At 39.6% G+C, this 19,388-nt stretch overlaps 1 protein-coding gene across 1 annotated transcript in view; it reads right to left on the reverse strand.

The window, feature by feature from the left end:
- Positions 1-19,388, reverse strand: part of LOC306768165 (uncharacterized protein) — a gene marked incomplete at both ends in the record, with an annotated part of 86,281 nt that overhangs the window by 12,914 nt on the left and 53,979 nt on the right. Inside the window, 5 exons of the mRNA XM_079256397.1 lie at positions 35-196; positions 515-613; positions 2,898-3,188; positions 18,375-18,459; positions 18,546-18,736. Of these exons, the coding sequence (XP_079112523.1) occupies positions 35-196; positions 515-613; positions 2,898-3,188; positions 18,375-18,459; positions 18,546-18,736 (828 nt within the window). The remainder of the gene's footprint in view (positions 1-34; positions 197-514; positions 614-2,897; positions 3,189-18,374; positions 18,460-18,545; positions 18,737-19,388) is intronic.

Here is a 19,388-nt window from a genome sequence, read left to right on the forward strand (position 1 = left end):
GTGTGTGTGTGTGTGTGTGTATCAGTAAACCCACAGTAGTGTTGGCCTCGACCCTCCTCCTCATCAGCGTGTCGTAGGCGGAGAATCGTGAGCGGGATCCGAGGCTGGATGTGGGAATGCCCACCGGGCTGGTGCTGCGACTGTTAAAGCCCAGCAGGTTCATCTCGGAGTTGGACGGAGACAGTCCACCCTGGACCTGGAGGCAGGAGGAAGATGAGGAGGAGGATGGTAGAGGGTCAGTAACCTGCTGTGACTCGACATCAGACGTTTACACACAGAAGTCGCTCTGGAACAGAGCTGCAAACTCCTGGTCCAGAAAGTAAAAGTCCTGCCATGTTTTTGGATCTACCTGTACATTTAGAACAGGTGTTTTCACTAACAGGCTCGTTTACCTCGATTACCATTAAATTTAACTTGTTTGGTGACTGGTTGGAACAGCTGCCGGAGAGGACTTTTACTTTCCGGACCAGGAATTGCCACCTCTGGAAGTCAGACGCTATTTTCTACAACAGACCTTATACTCAGACAGTCGGTACGTTGGGTTGTAGTCCATGGAGGGGGTTGTGGAGTAGGGACTGTTAAACACTCTGGGGGGGCTGTCTATCACACCCAGCTGTAAACACACAGACACACAAGCATAATATGAAAATTAATCACACATGATAGAGGAAGGTTAAGGTAAAACAAGACAAATGCCGACAGATGCAAGACTAAAGCAGGGGTTGCATTGTTGAGGTCGTTTTCACTGACAGTCCTGTTAATGTAATAAACAAACAGAGTCATCGTGTTTAATACAACCAAGTTTGTTTGTTTGTTTTTTTTAAGTTAAAAGGTTTTAATCAACCATTTTCAGACAGAATGAAACTTAGTTTATCACTATAACAGGACAGGGTTGTTTTCTGCAAATCAGAAACATTAATGTGAAACATTCACAGAAAAGGCGGTGAGGGCTGTTATCTAGATCCTTTACAGCAAGTCAGGCATTTCATTGCTTAAATCTGAAACAAAGCTCAGATAAAAAAGCTGATCAGGCTTGATGATGCAGAAAAAAGATGCGCTGAAGCTGAGAAAACGCTGCTTTGATCGACTTTAGTGAGAGCAGTCAGGTGACCATAACAGCCAATGAGAAACCTTAATTCTGCGTTTTGTCCTGGAGATGGCGCTGTTCAGACACTGGAAAGGATAAATTACAATCAATTAATCCCACATAAAATAATAATACTTTAGTGTTACACCACAACACTTAATGCAAAACGTTTTCCTTTTGCATAGTAGGACCCGAAATAATGTAGTGCATACGCCAGGCCTCTAGGGGGCAGTAACATTTCAACAACACACCCTCAGAACTGCTGCATGCTAACTGTTAGTTATCCGGCACATGTAGCCTCTGCGTCTTCGCTGATGGCATAAATATTTCCGCAGGTTTTGCTTCATCAGACCAAATGGGTTAAAAACATGCAGCTGCACAAACACGACACAGAAATCCGCCGTTGTTGTTGTGCTTTTTTTTTACAGGTTTACCAGATTCTGAGTGCGCAAAAGCAAGGCGGTGTGACAGATATCGCAGTCGCCCAAAGAATCTGAATCGATTTTACGCGAACAGGACCCGCAATGCGTTGCAGAACATTCTCATCTGGACACTGGTGTCAAATCTCTGCCGTTTTATCCAATCAAAACTCTGTAACCATGGAAACGAAACGCAAGAACACAACAAAAAAACCTTTCGGTTTTACTGTCTTAGCGTTGTGGTGTAAACAGAGTCTTAAATAACTTAAATGTGATTAACCGGGGATGAAACCTGTTCAAATGAGTGTTAAAACATCAGTTTTTATGACGCATTTTAGCTGAACTGATCAGATTGCAGCCTTTGAAGGTGGAATTTTCATATGGGAACTTTTTGTACCATCTGTAACTCAGTAAGAGCTCTTTAAACCAGACGAAGCAAATGAAAATGTTTAAATTTAACTTCAAACAAACTTTTCTGAAACAGGAAGAGACTGGAAAAAATATCCAGCTCCAGACACTCAAATGATTCTTGGCATTTTATTTCTAACCCCTTTGATCGCCTGGACCTGGATCTTTCTTCCAATCTCTTTGGATCAGAATCCTCTCTTCATGCACAAGCAACCCCTTCCATAAGCACCAGTGGTTTGAGGGATACCTGCTGCACACCTCTCATCTCCTTATTCAAACTTTTCTGAGAATTAGGGTCTGTTTCCAGAGTAAAAACTAGGACAAATTTTGCTATAAAATCCAATTCGTGACATATTTTCTCTTGTGATGTAGGACAGGGATCCTCAATGTTGGTCCTCGAGGACAGGTGTCCTGCAGGTTTTCCAGAATCAAATCAGTGTGTTTGTAGCAGACATGTGCAGAGCTTGTCTTACTCTGAGTCAGGTGTGTTCCAGCTGGGACACTTAGGAAAATCTGCAGGAAACCAGCTGGGGGACCTGGATTGCGGATCCCTGAGGCAGGACCTTAAGGTTTTCATGAGATCAGGGGTGGGCAACTCCGGTCCTCGAGAGCTGCAGTCCTGGATGAGTTAGGAATTTCTCACAGGTGACTATAACCCGTGGCTAACTAGTAGAGATGTGCAGTTTGATGTCCAGCTCTTCACCAGTCTGCCCATTTAGCCTGGATCTGGTTCAGCTGTGTTGCAGCAGGGAAACTCTGAGCACCTGCTCAGTCTGGAGGACTGGAGTTGCCCAGCCCTAGATAAAATAGAGATCTCTGCAGTTTACTGGTAATGATGGTCCTAAATGTGTTTTACAGACAGGAGATGGTGCTGTTTCACCATCTGAAACAACACAGCAGCATCTGATTATCATAAATACCATCTTTATTCTCCCTGAACTAAATCACACACACACACAGAGGCCACAGTGTGTCTCACCCACCCTGTCTGAACCTGTGTCCCAGTCCCGTGAGGCCAGAGACTCCAGGGACCCTCGGTAGTTGTTCGCCCCAAGCCGGGTGGTCTCCCATCTGGCCAGCCTGGGGCTGTTTTCTCCAACTGACCCGCCTCCTCCTGGACTATCGACGTCCCTGCCACCTAAGCCATTAGTTCTCAGCTCGGTGTTCAGGAACAGCTGATATTTGGGGTTCTGGCTGGTTGACACGGTTCTGGTTGTGGAGGGGTCTTCCTCCGATGGGCTGTCAGATTGTTTGTTTGAATCCAACTCAGACTCCTGCGGAAGACAAAGTGAGACAAAACTGGATGAAACAAAGATACAACTGCTGGAAAAGTGAAATAATTTAATGTGGAAACTTAAATTCACAAAGGGCTTTTCGACCGAGCTGGTTCCAGAGCTGGTTCAGAGCAACAGCCAGACTTGGCTTTCGACTGCCAAAGCACCGGCTCCTGGTTCTCAAAACCAGTTTTATCCTGGCACCAGCTCTTTGCTGGAGCAGAGTTGAGAACCGCTTTACATTGTGTTCGTCAGCAGCTGGGGCTTTAATAAATTTTACAGAAGATTTCTATGGACCAGAAAAAGGAACTGGGCCGCAGGCGCAACGAACGACCCAAAACAAAACCCACATTTCCAGATCCTGAATTCTGTTCTTGGTAACCGGCCGGCAATGACCAGACTCTTTTGGTCGAAACCAAAACCAGGTTTTTACTAGCACCAGAGCTGAACCACCTAAGCACTGGCTCTAACACCAGCACCGGTTCTTCTTTGGTCGAAAAGCCCTGATAGAGATCCAGCAGCAGAATCACAAAGTAGAAGCGAGTGAAGCACAAAACATGCGTCAAATGGTTCATTTGATAATCTGGACTGAAGAAAAAAGGTGAGAAGGAAGAAAGGGGCAGCAGGTTTGAGGACAAACTAACATAAAAGATCAGCGACATGCATTTTAATCCCCAGTATGTTTGACTGTTGAGTTTCATTCAGGAACAAGGTCTAAAGTGGATTTACGTACCTGCAACTATTTGGTTGTAATGTGATTATCTGAAGGTCACTGGCTAATTATTCACTTATCTAGAGATCCTGGAGCTCATTTCCCCATCATGACGAGGTAATTTTTTATCTCTAGAAATCAGCCTTTTTTTTTTGATCATCCAAATGTAATTAGTTATCACAAGGTGACAATCTCTGTCATGAGATGATCAAGACAAGCCTGAAAATAAGGTTTTGGCACCAAATTTGGTTAGTAACTGTTGCATTTGATCAGAATCTATAATATATTAGGAAATCGATCTGCAATCTAACAAAGACAGTTTTTACAAACTAATGAAACTGTTATCTGGAAGATATGACATTGAAAAATGTTGTCAAGCTTAGCCTTTCACAGTTTCTGAGGACTATTGCATCACTTTGTGGTATAACTGCTCTAAACCTTGTTGCACAAAATCCCATACGTGTATTCTGCCCCCTGGTGGACACCCCTTTCACTGCAGTAATTCTGACATGTCTTCTGTACACACTGCAGATATATGCTAAATATTTCAGGGTTTTTTTTAGGATTTGTTAAACACCGATTTAAGATTAAAAACACTTATAATTTTTGTTCATTGTTCATAGGATCAGGTGAAAGTGTTAAAACAGTTTTAATGCATTTAATGGCCACTAGGTGGCAGAAAAACTCCACAAGAAGCTGATAAACTTTCCTGATCTATAACCACCAAATGATGCTCATAGTAACATAATGTCAGAAAACTACTAGTTTAAAAGTTATATTTCACTATTCTTGTAACATTTATTTAGCCTGACAGAAAAAGAGAAGTAGTTTCTGCAGGTAACGCAACAGAAGAATATCTTCAGATTGTTTAATTATATATTCCTGCTCTTTGTGTCGTGAAACTTTTCTCTTAAATTTTTCTCTCTTAAACCTTTGATTTTTAAAGAAACAAGAAGTGGGTTTACATAAACTATGTCAAGTAAACGTCCATTTTATAGATGAGGAATTAGCTCAAATAAAAGACATCTATATGTATTTATCGATACAAGATGCACGTTAAAAGATGCTTCTGTGTTAAGCATGGCTTTTATGATGCAAAACTGCTTTCCTGTAATTACAAATTATGTCAGGATGTCAAGACTGTGAGTATTAATTACTTAAATTAAAATGTTCATTACGTTAAATACTGAGATCTTATTAAAAGTATTATTTCAGATTAAAATCCAAGATGGGTCCAATATTAAATAGATTAAAACATGAAAAAATATTACTGAATTAAAATTCCAATATAGTCAAATTTGCAAATAAAACTTCCAGAGATGATCAACATTCAGCCCGAACACTGTTTGGCTTTAAATATTTTTTTAAAAGTGTTGATGGTGTTAATTCTTTAATTTTTAACATTTTCACATTTGCTTCGATGTCAGATGTTAATGTCCAATATTTGTCTGAAAGCATTTAAATTACTTTTAGTCTGGGATATCAGATCATTTTCAGATTATTTAATCCAAAACTCTGAAAATACATTAGTTTGGTTACCACGGTGACACAACCAGGTTAGAAGCGACACCTTTACTGAAAACCCTCGGTGAAGTCATTAATCTAATTTCAGAACAGACCCATTTGCATTTAAGGCCTAAACATTTTGTTTAAGATAATTTTTTTTCCTTTTTGAAGGTAAAAGTTATTTTATTTTAAGTACTTTTAAAATTCAAATTAAAGTAAAAACCATCATGGCAGCTGATCAATTTGCACAAGTAGAAGCAAATATTATCCTTCCAGCATAAAAAGCCCTAAAACACCAGTTTGGTTGTAGATCTTTGTTGGTCTTTTCTTAAGACTTGGAGATTTTCTGTTTAGAAAAAGAATCTCATGTTGCGCTGTACAATCAAAAGTATTATAAGAGCAAACAGAAACTAAAGCAGAGAATGGAAACGACATACAATGGTTTGATCGGTTTCAGTCTCCTCACAGAGTAAAAATTACCACAATCTCAGTAGAAAACATTTTCACTGATGCATCACACCGAAGACAAAAATATGATTATCCACAGGGAAAGAATCAAAGAGGAATAAGATTTGTTAGCTGGGTCAACATTAAGACCATTTTAATGACCATCATTCAGACATTTCCGCTTTGACATCACAATTTTCATGCTTTCAAGTGGTGATGTGGATGAATTCATCATGCACTTAAATCATGCAAGGAAGTGCTTCACAAGACTTGTGTGTGTTTTGGATTCATGCATTGACAAAATGCTCAGCCAGGGATTGCTCTTTAGGTTTTTATCCTTCATGTTTAAGATTCTTACCGATCCCATGCCAGAGTCGGCCACTGAGTCTTTACCAGAGTCTGTAGTTCGTGCTGCGCTCCTTGGTTTTGAATCAGTCTTCTGGGTGCTGTCCCGTTCTGAACAACTATCTTCAACCCCATCCTGAGTGTTTTTCCCAAAAGGATTCCCAATATTTGTTGGAACTGGGCTCCCATCTAGTCCAGCACTGCTATGCATGAATGGGCTTAACGTAGACTTTGAGGTGTTGAGACCCTCCATGGAAATAGACTTAAGGAATCGGCCAGGTCCAGAATAAGGACTTGCACATGAGAAGTAATTTTGACCTGAGAATTTACTGATCAGGTCTTTGATGCTGCCGGCTCGCTGCAAATTTGAACTGTGGGACAAGCCTACGGCTGGTTTCTTATGACTGGCTTTCCGGGCTTGCTCTGCATCTTCTTTGTCGGTGGTTTGGTGAGGACTAAGTTGTGATGAAGAAGAATCGAGTGCCTGCTGAAAGAGGCGAACACAATTATAGATTCCCCCCAAAAAAGTTAATCAAGATTCTGAACTGTAGAAATACGATCTTTTTATAATGGTTAACATATAAGACAAAGGTCCATCAATAGATAGATAAGGTGAGTTCACTCTCGTAGCTTTGATCATGACCGCTGTCAGTGAAAATTAGCATGTGCACCACAATATTATGTTCCCATTAAGGCCAGTTAGAGCTAGCTAGTTTGTGCTAGTTAGCTGTTTAGAGGAGCTTATGGTTTTTAAATGCTGAGACAAAATTTGAACGATAATTTTCTAAGGATACAAAGCTGCTCTTGGCGTTTTACTGTCAAATAGCATTAGCCCCAACAAGCTACCTAACTTTAAAACATGAGACCTTCGTAAACATTACCCAAGCAACTTCCTTGAAATGCCTAAATTTAACAGCTCATTTTTCCTTTTATTTGCTCTAAAATCTGACTAAACTATGACAAGACTCTAATAGTGTTTAATCCCAGATGACATTAGTGACTATTTGGCTAACGCTCGTAAAACTGCTCTTGGTCTTTTCCACTGACTGTTAAATAGCATTAGCTCCAGTGTGCTACACAATTTAAAAACATGGGACTTTGCTAAAAATTAACTAGAGCAACTTTCTTAAAGTACCTACATTTAAACAGAACTGCTTATTTTGTTTATTTTATTTGATCTAAAAGGAGACTAAACAAAAACAAGAGTCCAATATTGATTAATCCAGACTTTTGATAGCCAGTGTAGCACCCATTTGGCTTATTGTCATATTGCCTGTAGGCTACTTGCTAGACCTAGACAAAGAGTAAGATATTCAGCAAACAGCACAGCAGTTAATAGAAACAAACACATGGTAGCACTTGTACAAGAGGTATTAGCAGAAGAGGTAGAACTAGTATGAGTAACTAGTAACTCCAGTCAACTCTAATAGGAAGCTGTTAGCTGTAAATCTTGTTGTCTGGCATTAGCCTGCCTTGTGGAAATTTAATTTTCACATGTCATTTAGCTATTTAGAGGAACTTGTGACTTTTTAATGCTGGCACAAAATTTGAATAATAATTTTTAATGATATAAAGCTGCTCTTGATGTTTCACAATGACTGTCAAATAGCATTAGCTCCAACAAGCTATGCAACTTAAAAACATAGGATTTTGCTAAAAATGAGCCTAATCAACTTTCTTAAAGTACTTAAATTTAAACACAATTGCTTTTTTTTTTTTTTTTACCTTTCATTAGCTCCAAAATGTGACAAAACAAGAACAAGACTAATAGTGTTTAATCCCAACTTTTTGATAGCCAGTGTAGCTAGCAATAATGGCCATTTGGCTAACGGTCATATTGACTGTACTTGCTGGAAGTGGACAAAGTGTAACCATCTCTTTCTATGCATGTCAGATATGTTGCAAACAGCAAAGAAATTAGAAACAAATACTTGCTAGTACTTCTACAAGAAGTAGAAGAACCCCAGTTAAGTCTAACGGCTAGCTAAACATGCTGTTGTCTTCTGGCCTTCCCTTGTGGGAATCTAATTTTCAAAGGCTAGTTAGCTGTTTAGAGGAGATTATGGCTTTAAGTGGGACACAATTTTAACTATATATTTTTTAAGGATGTAAAACTGTTCTTGGTTTTTTACAATAACTGTAAAAAAAAAAAAGCATTAGCCCCAAGAAGCTAGCCAAACAACAGCTGTACTTTCAAAAAGTGGATAAAGTGTAACACTGTCTTTCTATGTAGTGAACATATTTAGCAGGCAACAGAGTAGGTATTGATAAAAACATTTAGTCAATATTAAAAATCTGGAAAAAAAACAAAAAACAAAACAGTTTTCCTCTCATTACTGTATTTTGACCTTTGGGTTATTATGGAGGGTTTTTCCTTCCATCTCTATCTACTGTCTTTGCAGCGTGTAGATGTTCTCTGATGAAATGCATTCATACCCACATTAAAAACCTGTGTGTGTGTGTGTGTGTGTGTGTGTGTGTGTGTGTGTGTGTGTGTGTGTGTTGTGGCATAAATCCCTCTTGAGAAACTGCAGCATCTGCTCGCTCATATGGAAAAATCCCCACCCTTTCCCCCCCATCATCCCACTTTCTCACACAGGAATAAAAGGCAGATAAACAAGATCAAAAACTGAACGATAAAATTAAAAAACCCACACAAGTCACACTATAAAAAAAAACAAGGAAAAGAAGAGAAAATGTCAGTAATTTTCAGCTTTTGCCAAAAAGCCTCTTGAATAAATCCAACTTTAATTAACAATCACAGCAAGAGGACTGAAGCCACTTAGAGAAATGAAGTGGCAAACATCCAGGGGTTTAACTTTCCAGGCTCAAGGGTCCAAAGCACCGAGTGGCCTTAATCCAGGGACTCGCCTGGCCGCCTCCCCCGGGAATGGCGAGCTGAAGCTGGGGCGGGAGACGAGCCCAGGCCTGAGAGTGCTGAGAGGTAGGGTGGACGTCTGGCATTTAGGATCATTACTAATCACTACAGTATTAAAATGTTTACAGGCCGTGGTGGGATTAGCACCAAGCTGATGATTATTTTTTTTTATTTCTGCCATGAAAACTAAGAACGCCCAGTCTGGACATGAGACAGAGTTTTGTCTGTATTTGTCATCATGCACTTCTTGGGTTAGCCTGTTGGGTTAACTCAACTTAATAAGTAGTAGGGAGGTTTAATTAATATGTTTAAATATGATTGAAACAAATAAATTTTATCCAGCATTAGCTCAGTAAATATAAACTTAAGGGGTTGATTTCCTTTAAATCCTATAAACACAATTAACATGTACTGCAATTCAACCACAAATATTATCAAAGCAAAAAAATCCTTTTGTTGTTTGTTGGAAAACATCAAAATGAGCCTTTTTTATGAGTTAGAACCTACAAATGAAGTCCAGGACACACAGATTCAGACTCATATTGCTCCTCCATTCCCTGTGGCCTCACAGTACAGACATATGGCAATGAGCTGTGCACCATCTGACCCAGATATACAACAGCAATGCACCCTGGGAAATACAGTGAATGCCTCGCTGATGTGCAGAAATCTGCAGGGCTTTTTCTGCAGAACGAAAGTTCATTGAAGGTAAACTCAACTTCAACAAATGGGTTCAATTTCAACAATATTATCAATCTTGCTCACTAAAAATAGACATATCTTCCACAGAAGTGCCATCTCTTACTGCATCATACCATACAGGCGGGGGGGGGTCAAATCTGCAGCGCGAGGTGTGAGAAATGTTTGTGATGGATTTCTCTGACACAATGGCTGCTTTACACAGAGATCGCACAGAGATTAAGCCTTCAGCCATCTGCATGCCAAACAATAAAACACACAACAACCGCCATCGCAGTTGGAAACGATAAATTTGGTCAACCTGCTTCATCCTTTAAGCTAAAAGAATTCCAAACATTTCATTACTTTTGTTTATTGTTGCCTGAAAGCCTCGAGGACACAAAAGAAGATGAATGTCATACAGATGTCCAAGTCAGTGATTTGGACTCCAACGTTTGCTTTGGTAGCTCTGCAGGATTTCCAACCTTTTTCTCCTGATTTTTGTTGCTCTTAAGTTTCAAAGATGCTTTTATGTTCATGTTCTGATACTTTACAGCCTCCAAGATGTTTTTCTAGCTTCAGTAGGTATTCTTGTTTTGTTTCTTATGGTTTGGTTTAGCTTTTCACTTTGTTAGTTAAATTTACTTTCAAATTGCTGTTGTTTTTGCCCACTTTAGAGGGTTTTCTTCACTCTTGTGGGTAGATTACAACCTTTTTAAAGATATTTTCCTTTTCCTAAAGTATATATATATTTTACATTTTCCTGGTTTATTGTTTTTTTTGTTGTTTTTGCTTCTTTTCCTGCGTGTTCATGCTTCATTGTGTTTTTTTCTAACCGCATATCCGACGGTTTTATCCTTAATCTTCTCTCATTTCAAAACAAATCTGCATGTCCAACAAAGGCGGGAAAATGAAAAGTGTACCATAAAATAAAACCAATTAAATGCAGGAGTCTTGTGTTGTTAACAATGTTGAGCTCCATTTGGCCCGAGGCAATATGTTCCTGTTGTTGTTATTGTCGTCTGCACACTGCCTCCCGTTTCATTCCTGAACATAGCAGATATTATTCTGCCAAACTGTCCTTCCTCTTATTATATTTAGCAAGAATATTTGTTACTAATAAGGTCAAAATCTGGTCAAACTAATCCTCAATGTGTCCTCATGATCACTGGGTTTATTTCATTTCAGTAATTCAGACACAAATGAGCAAAATGGGCTAAAAAGCAGCTTATTATGGGATATTTAAGCAGGATGGAAAAAAATAAATAGATTTTTTTCAGGATTATTTAAAAATATCAAATCATAAAACCATAGTTGGAATTATATGGTTCACATTTCTTTAATACACTAATGCTGATCAAATAAAAACAATGAAATAAATATATACTAAAAAAAACAAATTATCTTAATTGTGGGTCATTCAAATACAAATAAACAAAATATATATTTTAATGTATTTTTATATCTTTTACACACACACACACACACACACACACACACACATATATATATATATATATATATATATATATATATATATATATATATATATATATATATATATATATATATATATATATATATATATATATATATATATATATATATATATATATATATATATATATATATATATATATATATATATATATATATAGAGGGCTGCACGGTGGCGCAGTGGTTAGCACTGTGGCCTCACAGCAAGAAGGTCACTGGTTCAATCCTTGGCTGGTTTGGTCAGTGGCCTTTCTGTGTGGAGTTTGCATGTTCCCCCCATGTATGCGTGGGTTCTCTCCAGGTACTCCAGCTTCCTCCCACCAGCCAAAGACATGCATGATAGGTTAATTGGTCACTCTAAATTGCCCCTAGGAGTGAGTGTGAGTGTGGTTGTTCGTCTCTCTGTGTGGCCCTGCAATGGACTGGCGAGCTGTCCAGGGTGTACCCTGCCTGTCGCCCAAAGCCGGCTGGGATAGGCTCCAGCTTCCCCGTGACCCTGAATTGGAATAAGCGGTTTGGAAAATGAATGAATATATATATATATATTACATAAAAGCACAACAAGGTAAACTTACTACAAAATTTGACTGATTAAACAGCTAACAAGTGTCTTCAGACAGAGGCTCCTTCACCTCCTCAGCGGGGCTAGTGCTAGTTTTCCAAACTTACTCTTGATAACATTTCTCCTCTTTTTCAGCATCTTTTTTCATTTTGCATTTCTTTTTTACTTTGTATTTTGTTTTCCTTGCTAAAATCGTTCTCTATAAATAAAAATGTATTGTTTTTTTTCCTCACTTCTCTTGAATTTAAAAGAATCACATATTTTATGTTTATCTGCGTATCTTTTCTAGATCATTTCAGTTATTTATCATCTCAAAAAGCTCCTTCTCTATTTGGGTTTTGCACATTTCATTATAACTTAAACATAATTGAAAAAACATCACATGAAGCACACACCATCAGTACTGATGTTTTTCATAACGATAAGGTAATTTACATAATTCATTGGTCCATGTTTAGTGAAAAAGCTCAACACAAACGGTATTGCGGCTAACATTTCACCAGGCTGCATCAGTCCCACAAAATCCCAAATGTACATATCTCCTAAAACCATTTTAATCAATCTAATCTGAACCTGTTAGATTATTATCTAATCAAAAAGATGTGTGATTATCCAAATCCAATCTACTACAGACTAACCACAAATAATCTTCTGAAAAGGTTACTGAGCCTGTCGCTGGGCTGGAGATTAGCAGGAGAAACCATGAGAGAGGCGGAAGACGCTTTGAACTCCGGACAGCCTCTCAGGACATGAAGCCGTTTGCTTTTTATTTTCTGCATACGTGACGTCGGGCATCACGGCTGGAAAAAAAGAAGCTCAACATCTGTCATGATGTGTAAAAACTCCGTCTGGAACGAGATGACCTCTTTCCCTTTAAATCCACTTTCACTGGACTCCATGAGAACAGTGGTTCCGTGACAGGAGGATATTTATGGTGAACACTTGTGGATCACAAACACCGGCACAATCAGGCATGATATTTTCCTGTTGTGCCGTTCAGACATATTGATGTGTAATTAGAGTAATGGTTGAGACTGAACATGAATGTGTCCCGCCCAAACGAGGACAGATGGCAATTATCTAAATTTCCTGTAATCCTGATCTAAACAGTAGCCAAACAAACAAAAAGATCCGTCTGATTATTTTTACTAGTATTTTCTATTACTTGTGTTTTTTTTTTGTTTTTTTTTTTTTTTATTTAAAACAGGAATAAAAGTTCTTATTCTATGTAATAAAAATTTTGCCATTTCACATGCCATTTCTGTACTTGACAATGGAAACATTGAGGTGACTCTTTAGTGGGACACGTCCCAGTTAGGGGCAAGCTGTATCAAATGGCTTCTTTTCAACTTATTTTCAGGGAAAAGTTAATTTCAGTCAGCTGTGTTGGGGCAGAAAAACAACAAAAACCTGCTGAATGACGATCCCTGACCACTGGAGTTTTAAGCCTCTGATAGATGAAGCAAAACATAATAATCTCCTCACATATAATGCTTTTTGAGACCAAGCTCTGCTTGATCTTACAGGTCTCATAGATCCATATTCCCCAACAGAAAGCTTCTCTACCAGGCTGCGGGTGCTTCCTAAAGTCTGAGGCAGAACCTTCAGTTACCAGAACCCTCTCTGAGGAACCAGCTCCCAGTTTAGCTTCAGGAAGCAAACACCTTCTCTACCTTAAAGTTTTAATCTTTCCTTTGCATTAGGTTTTTTAGTCAGACCAGGTTTGATGACCCTGTATTTATGATACTACAAACTTTGGATGCTGGTGACGTCCCATGATGCACCGAGCACTTCGCTCCATTTCTATCGCTTCACTCTTTCTTCTCCACATATAAATACAATACTTTATTACTGTCTTTTATTTATATTTGTCTTTATCTTTCTCTAGTAGGTCTGCCTTGCTTGCAGTTACAGTATCGATCCCTCTTTTCTCTCCTCTCCTGCCTCAACTGTCAAGGCAGCTAGCTACATAGCTAGCTACCTCGCTAGCTAGATAGCTACCTATCTAGCTACCTAGCTAGCTAGATAGGTAGCTAGATTGATAGATAGATAGCCTGCATGTTAAATATACAGTTGTGCTCATATTTATTCATTTCCGCTCCAGTCAGGTGTTTTCTGTTCCACTCAGTCAGACTTCTGCACCTGTTGACAGGTATTTTGTCCCACTGTTCAACAGAAAAGTGCTTTAATTTGTCCAGGACCCATTTGTTTGTTTGTTTGTTTTTCTTTCTTCAACTCAATTAAATAAAAAAAAAACTGTGTCTTAAGTGTTTTAAGTCTCCAATTTTTTGAGTGACTGTTGTAAATTCAGCCTTTTCTTTAATGAAAGGGGATGAATACATATGAGCACAACTGTACATATTTAATAAATGCAACTTTTCATATAAATATAACTTTAAATTAAAAACCATGTTCTCTTGTGACACCACCAAATGGTAAGTGCATCCAGTTCCAGGGTTTTGTGTTGTGGGGCAGATATAAAATGTGACGTCTTCGTACGAGGCCGCCAGGGGTTAAAATGTTCCAGATGTAGGAATCACATGTTTATTAGTTCATCTATTGTTGTGTCATTAAAAAGAGACAAAGTCCTGTTCATATCCAACAAAATGTCTCACGCATTTCCACATTGGAAACAGTAAATTAATTACATATCAAGCCACGTTGCATGTCATTATACACATGGACTAAACATAGAACATTTATGTACAGCAGAAATGTGATTCCAGTATGCCTTTGTCACCTAAGATTCTGATTATTCTTTGGGCTAAAATCTGATTTTTTTATTTAAAATTAGACAATCTGAGTGTTGTGTATTTTACCACCTAAAGCTCAGATACATACATACTGAAGATTCACGCTTTGTGTGACAATAAGACAGGTTTTTGGTCCCATATACCAGTCAGTATAATTATTATTAGTCATAAAATCTTTATTATTTTGCATTTTGTAGATTTTTTGGGGCATTTCAGAAAAAGAAAATGTGATATTTTGCTACAGAACTTGATTACTGCATGTGAGAGTGATTGTGGTGTTTCTGTGCAGGCGCAGCAGCATGTTGGCAGCTGGCCTGTCTCTTGTTTGTGTTTAAGCTTCACGTGTTAAACTGTGGTGACACTTTGACAGGTTTCCTGTTATAATAAGACTCCAAACCAGGTTTCTTCGCTCATCGTTTCCTGTCACAACTCTGTCAGTTTATTATGGGTTGTTTTTTAGGGAGAGGCGTGTGTGTTTGTGTGCATGTGTGTGTGAGTAGGTCTGCATCTGTGTGTGTGACAGACAGAGCCAGATGAGCAGGCAGATGTTTCCTTTGTATCTACTCCGACTGTCTGAGAAAGACTGACAACAGCTGGATCCATGCCAGACACGTGCATGTGCACGCATACACACACGTACACACACAGGTAGACAAAGCCACAATGCTTTTCTACTTCCTCCGAGTCGTTTCTCTTCACTTTTTCACAGATTTGTTGTTTATTTTTTGACCAAACTGGAGCAACATTAGCTCATATTGCTAACTTTTAATTTCATCTTCAGTCATCCCCCAGTTTTGAACTAATTAAAATCCATTATAATACAAACAAAAGCAGCTGCAGTGAAGATGTTTGGTCATATTTGGTTATTTTCAGTCACTATTTGTGGGTTGAAGTGAGTCAAGCTAATTATTGGGCATAAAACAGAAAAACAAATTTCTTCTATGTGCCTCAAATTCACAAGTTATATGGATCCATTAAATGTTTCTTTTACTAACAGAGCTCCATGGTGCGCTATTATAGTCATAACTTTAGTCAACAATTCATGTCAGGTCACAACCTGATCGTGCTCCCCTCAGCATCACAGCAGCGAGGAGAACATCAAGCTCCTTGGAGTGCAGACAGAAATAATAAAAACACCTCTGAAACAGTTAAACAGCAGAGACTGCCCTTCCTGAGGAAGCTGAAACAAGCCTCTCTCCCCATCAGCATCCTCAGAGCCTTCTGCAGAGGAGTGGTGGAGACAACCGGACATGATGCCTTTCAGCTGCAGCATGTCTCACAGAAAAGCCCTGCAGAAGGTGAGCTGAGAACATCGACTGTATGTAAAAGATGGACGAAGCCTCCATGACGTCACCTGTAAGTTTCTGAGGAGCTGAATTGAAGCTCGGTGGGCGGTTCCTACCATCACCATCTTGGCAGGATCATGCGCGTCATCTCGCCCAGAAAATACAAACATGGGCAAAGAGGTGGAGCTGAGAGGGGGGCTGTGAGCGTCATGGTGGATGATTTACATCAAGCGAACTCTGAGCTTTCTGTAGCTAAGAGCTAACCGAGCTAACCCGGAGATAACAAGAGCTAACCAGCTAACGGAGGTAAGCGGGCTAAAGCTAAGTCACGTTGTTAACAGGCTAAAAACCGCGGTTGTTCTAAGTTCTTCTTACTTGAAGCGGGAAATCGGTACCTGTCAATCAAAAAGACACGTCCCCAAATATGCCAAATTTCTATATTAAATTACTTTTAAATGGGCGAGTCAGAAAAAAATTCAGTTCCCCCACAGTTGTCATGAAGGTAAACTTGACCTATAAACCGAAAATATATTTTTGAACCAGGCTGTAAACATGTTTATTTCTGCTGTGATGTTTTTAACATGGGAGTCTGTGGGGATTCTCTCTGTTTTTGAGCCCCTAGTGGATGAAGGGGGAACTGAAGTTTTATGGACTTCTGCATAGGCTTCACTTTTAACCACCGAAGGCTCCATCTATCTTTCCTACACGGTCTATGGTTGAGAAGCTTGCTAGAGATTCCTTCCATCCCAGATCTCTTCCAGAGTCACTGCAGGGCGGCGCTGACCATCGTCATGAACCGCCGCGTCATGCATCAGAGGCCGAATCAGCAGACTGATCCACACGCTGTCACAAAGCTGAACCGCTCATCTGGAGTTACTTCTTACTTTAGTAAAATTATAGTATTTTAGTTTAAGTTTCAGTGTTTCCAGCATTTACAGATATTAGCCTCAGTATTCTGATTATCATCCACAAGGTCACTTTAACTGTGAACTGCACTTTACATCATGTTACACACACTTGATCAAGTGTGTGAGTTACTAAATTTAAAATTTAATAACTGTAAAATTGTGATTGCACATGTGTGGATGTTCAAATATGGGTTTTAAATCCTTGTTTTCTCATCTGGTCTGCACTGCTGTGGTACGTACAGCAAAACGACAATAAAGCTTGATTTGATGTCTTCAGCTGTTTATTTAATAGTAAGTAGGGCTGCAACGATTACTCGGGTAACTCGAGTAACCTGAGTACAAAAATTGATCTAGGCAAATTATCTGCCTCGAAGCATCATTTAATAAATATCACGTGGTGATATATTTTCATTTATGCATCATCGCGGCATCCTCAGACCACTGCACTGATCGGAGGGACTACATTACTTTTTCAGTAAGCATAATGAAGATTTAAACATTTATAAAATATATGAAAACAGAATCTGTCGCCTACGGTATGTCTGTACAGTATGACGGACATTTCAAACAGCTGCGGCAAGCGGCTTGCTTTGCTGTCTGAAAATTCTCGCGATCGGCAGGAATTGGCGATCGGTTTTTCTCCACACATTGAGCACGTGCACAAACACTTCGGCTGCACCAAAGTATCACATTTTGAAAGATTAATCGTTAGAGAACTCGATTACTCGTAGAAATAATCGACAGAGTACCCGATTCCAAAAGTACTGGATAGTTATAGCTCTAATAGTAAGCTAGCTGTTGTCCATGTCAGCCTGGACAGGGTGAAGTTTCCTCCAAGTGTTAAACCTCATTCATTCATCATCTATAGTCCAGTTGAGCCCATCCCAGCAGGCATCAGGTGAGGGGACACCCTGGACAGGTCGCCTGTCCATCACAGAACCAGACAACCATTCCTAGGGAGGCTTTAGTGTGATTAATCAACCTAAAGGACACTGGGAGGAAGCTGGAGTAAACCAGCCTTCTCACTGTGAGACCATTAAGCCACTGAGCAACACCTCCACTTCACTCTCATATATATGGCTTAACTTTATCTGCAGTTCAGGTTATTTTATTACATCAAACCAAAACTAAATGTTAACAATCTGCCTTATTCCTCATTCCAGCATCCCAATCCAACTGTAGAACCGCCAGTCTCACCAGCAAAGTCTCCAGAAACCAGTTTGAGCAAAGCTGGTTTCTTGCCTCCTGATGTTTTCAGTCCGTGTGAATGGAAAGTAGCGTGTAAATAAAAGTGACTCACTGAGGGACGTTCTAGTCTACGTCTAACCAGGGATGGAAGTCTGGATGCAGAAGTCTGATGGGAAAATCTGTGTTCTGTGTGTCCTCCATCGACCCCAAACACCTCCAGGTGACTTCTGGACAAGTTCAAGTCCAGCTAGTGGACTTTAAATTCACCTCATTGGTTTAATCTGGAGAAGATGAGCCTGCATGTCGGTGCAGAAGCTCAGCGACTTAAAGCTCATGTTCGACGTCTACACGGCTGGAAACCCGTAAAAGCAACCTAAAGAGGGGGAAAGCAGCTGCTGAGGAGGGGTTTTAGATGTTTAACTGTACCATGCTGTTTCCCTGGTTCATCTCGTTCTTCCCCTGCATGCTGTCCTCGCTCTGCGTGCTGGCGATGGCTTCTCCCGCCTCCGGGCTGGAAAAGACAGGAAGTTATCAGCTCAGACTGGAAACATAAAAACCATTTCTATCCAGGTAAACTCAGAAAGTAGAGATATGTACCTCTGTGAGTTTCTGAGTATTTTCTGGGTGAAACGGCTCAGTTTCTCAGTCTCTTCCTGGTACCTCTGCAGGTCTTGTGTCAGCAAGTTACGGAGCGTGCTCAGTGCTTGCTCCTGGAACACCAGCCTCTCGGATTGGACCAAACGCTCTGTGATAAAAGCCTGAAGCTCCCGACAAGCACACAGCTGAAACTATAAGATGGAAAACATCCGGTGAATTCTTTATTTTCCAGATCCTTCATCTTATTTCGTTTAAAAGTTGCTGGATGTGTAACTATGCAAAGAAAACCACATTTCCTAACCATTTATTGACAGTAAGATGTAAATGTGAATGAATGAAATGCTTAATGCATATTTTATTACCAATACAGCACAAACAGGATATCAGATGCCGAATCATTTTATTATTTCATGGACAACATGAGCCTATTAGCGATCTGATGGCAGCAACACGTCTGTAAAATGTTGGAACGGGATGAGAAAGAGGCTGGAAAAGTAACTGGAACACAACTGGAGGAGCATTTGAGAGTTAATTTGACTGGCAACGGGTCAGTAGCATGACTGATGGGTGTAAAAGGCGCATTTCAGAGAGGCAGAGTCTCTCAGGTAGAAAGATGGGCTGAGCTTCACCACAAAAAAGTCTAAAAATTGTGGAACAAAATGTTCCTCATGGCAAAAACATGAAGACTATGAAGATCCCACCATTTACAGTTTATTATATCAAATGTTTCAGAGAATAAGAAGGAATCTCTGTGCGCATGGTACAAGGTTAAATATTAAAATGGATCCTGGTGATCTTGGGGTCCTCAGGCTGCTTTGCATGAAAAACAAAAATGTTTCCCTG

This window comes from Telmatherina bonti, assembly GCF_933228915.1.
Source record: "Telmatherina bonti genome assembly, chromosome: 17".
NCBI classification, from domain to species: Eukaryota; Metazoa; Chordata; class Actinopteri; order Atheriniformes; family Telmatherinidae; genus Telmatherina; species Telmatherina bonti.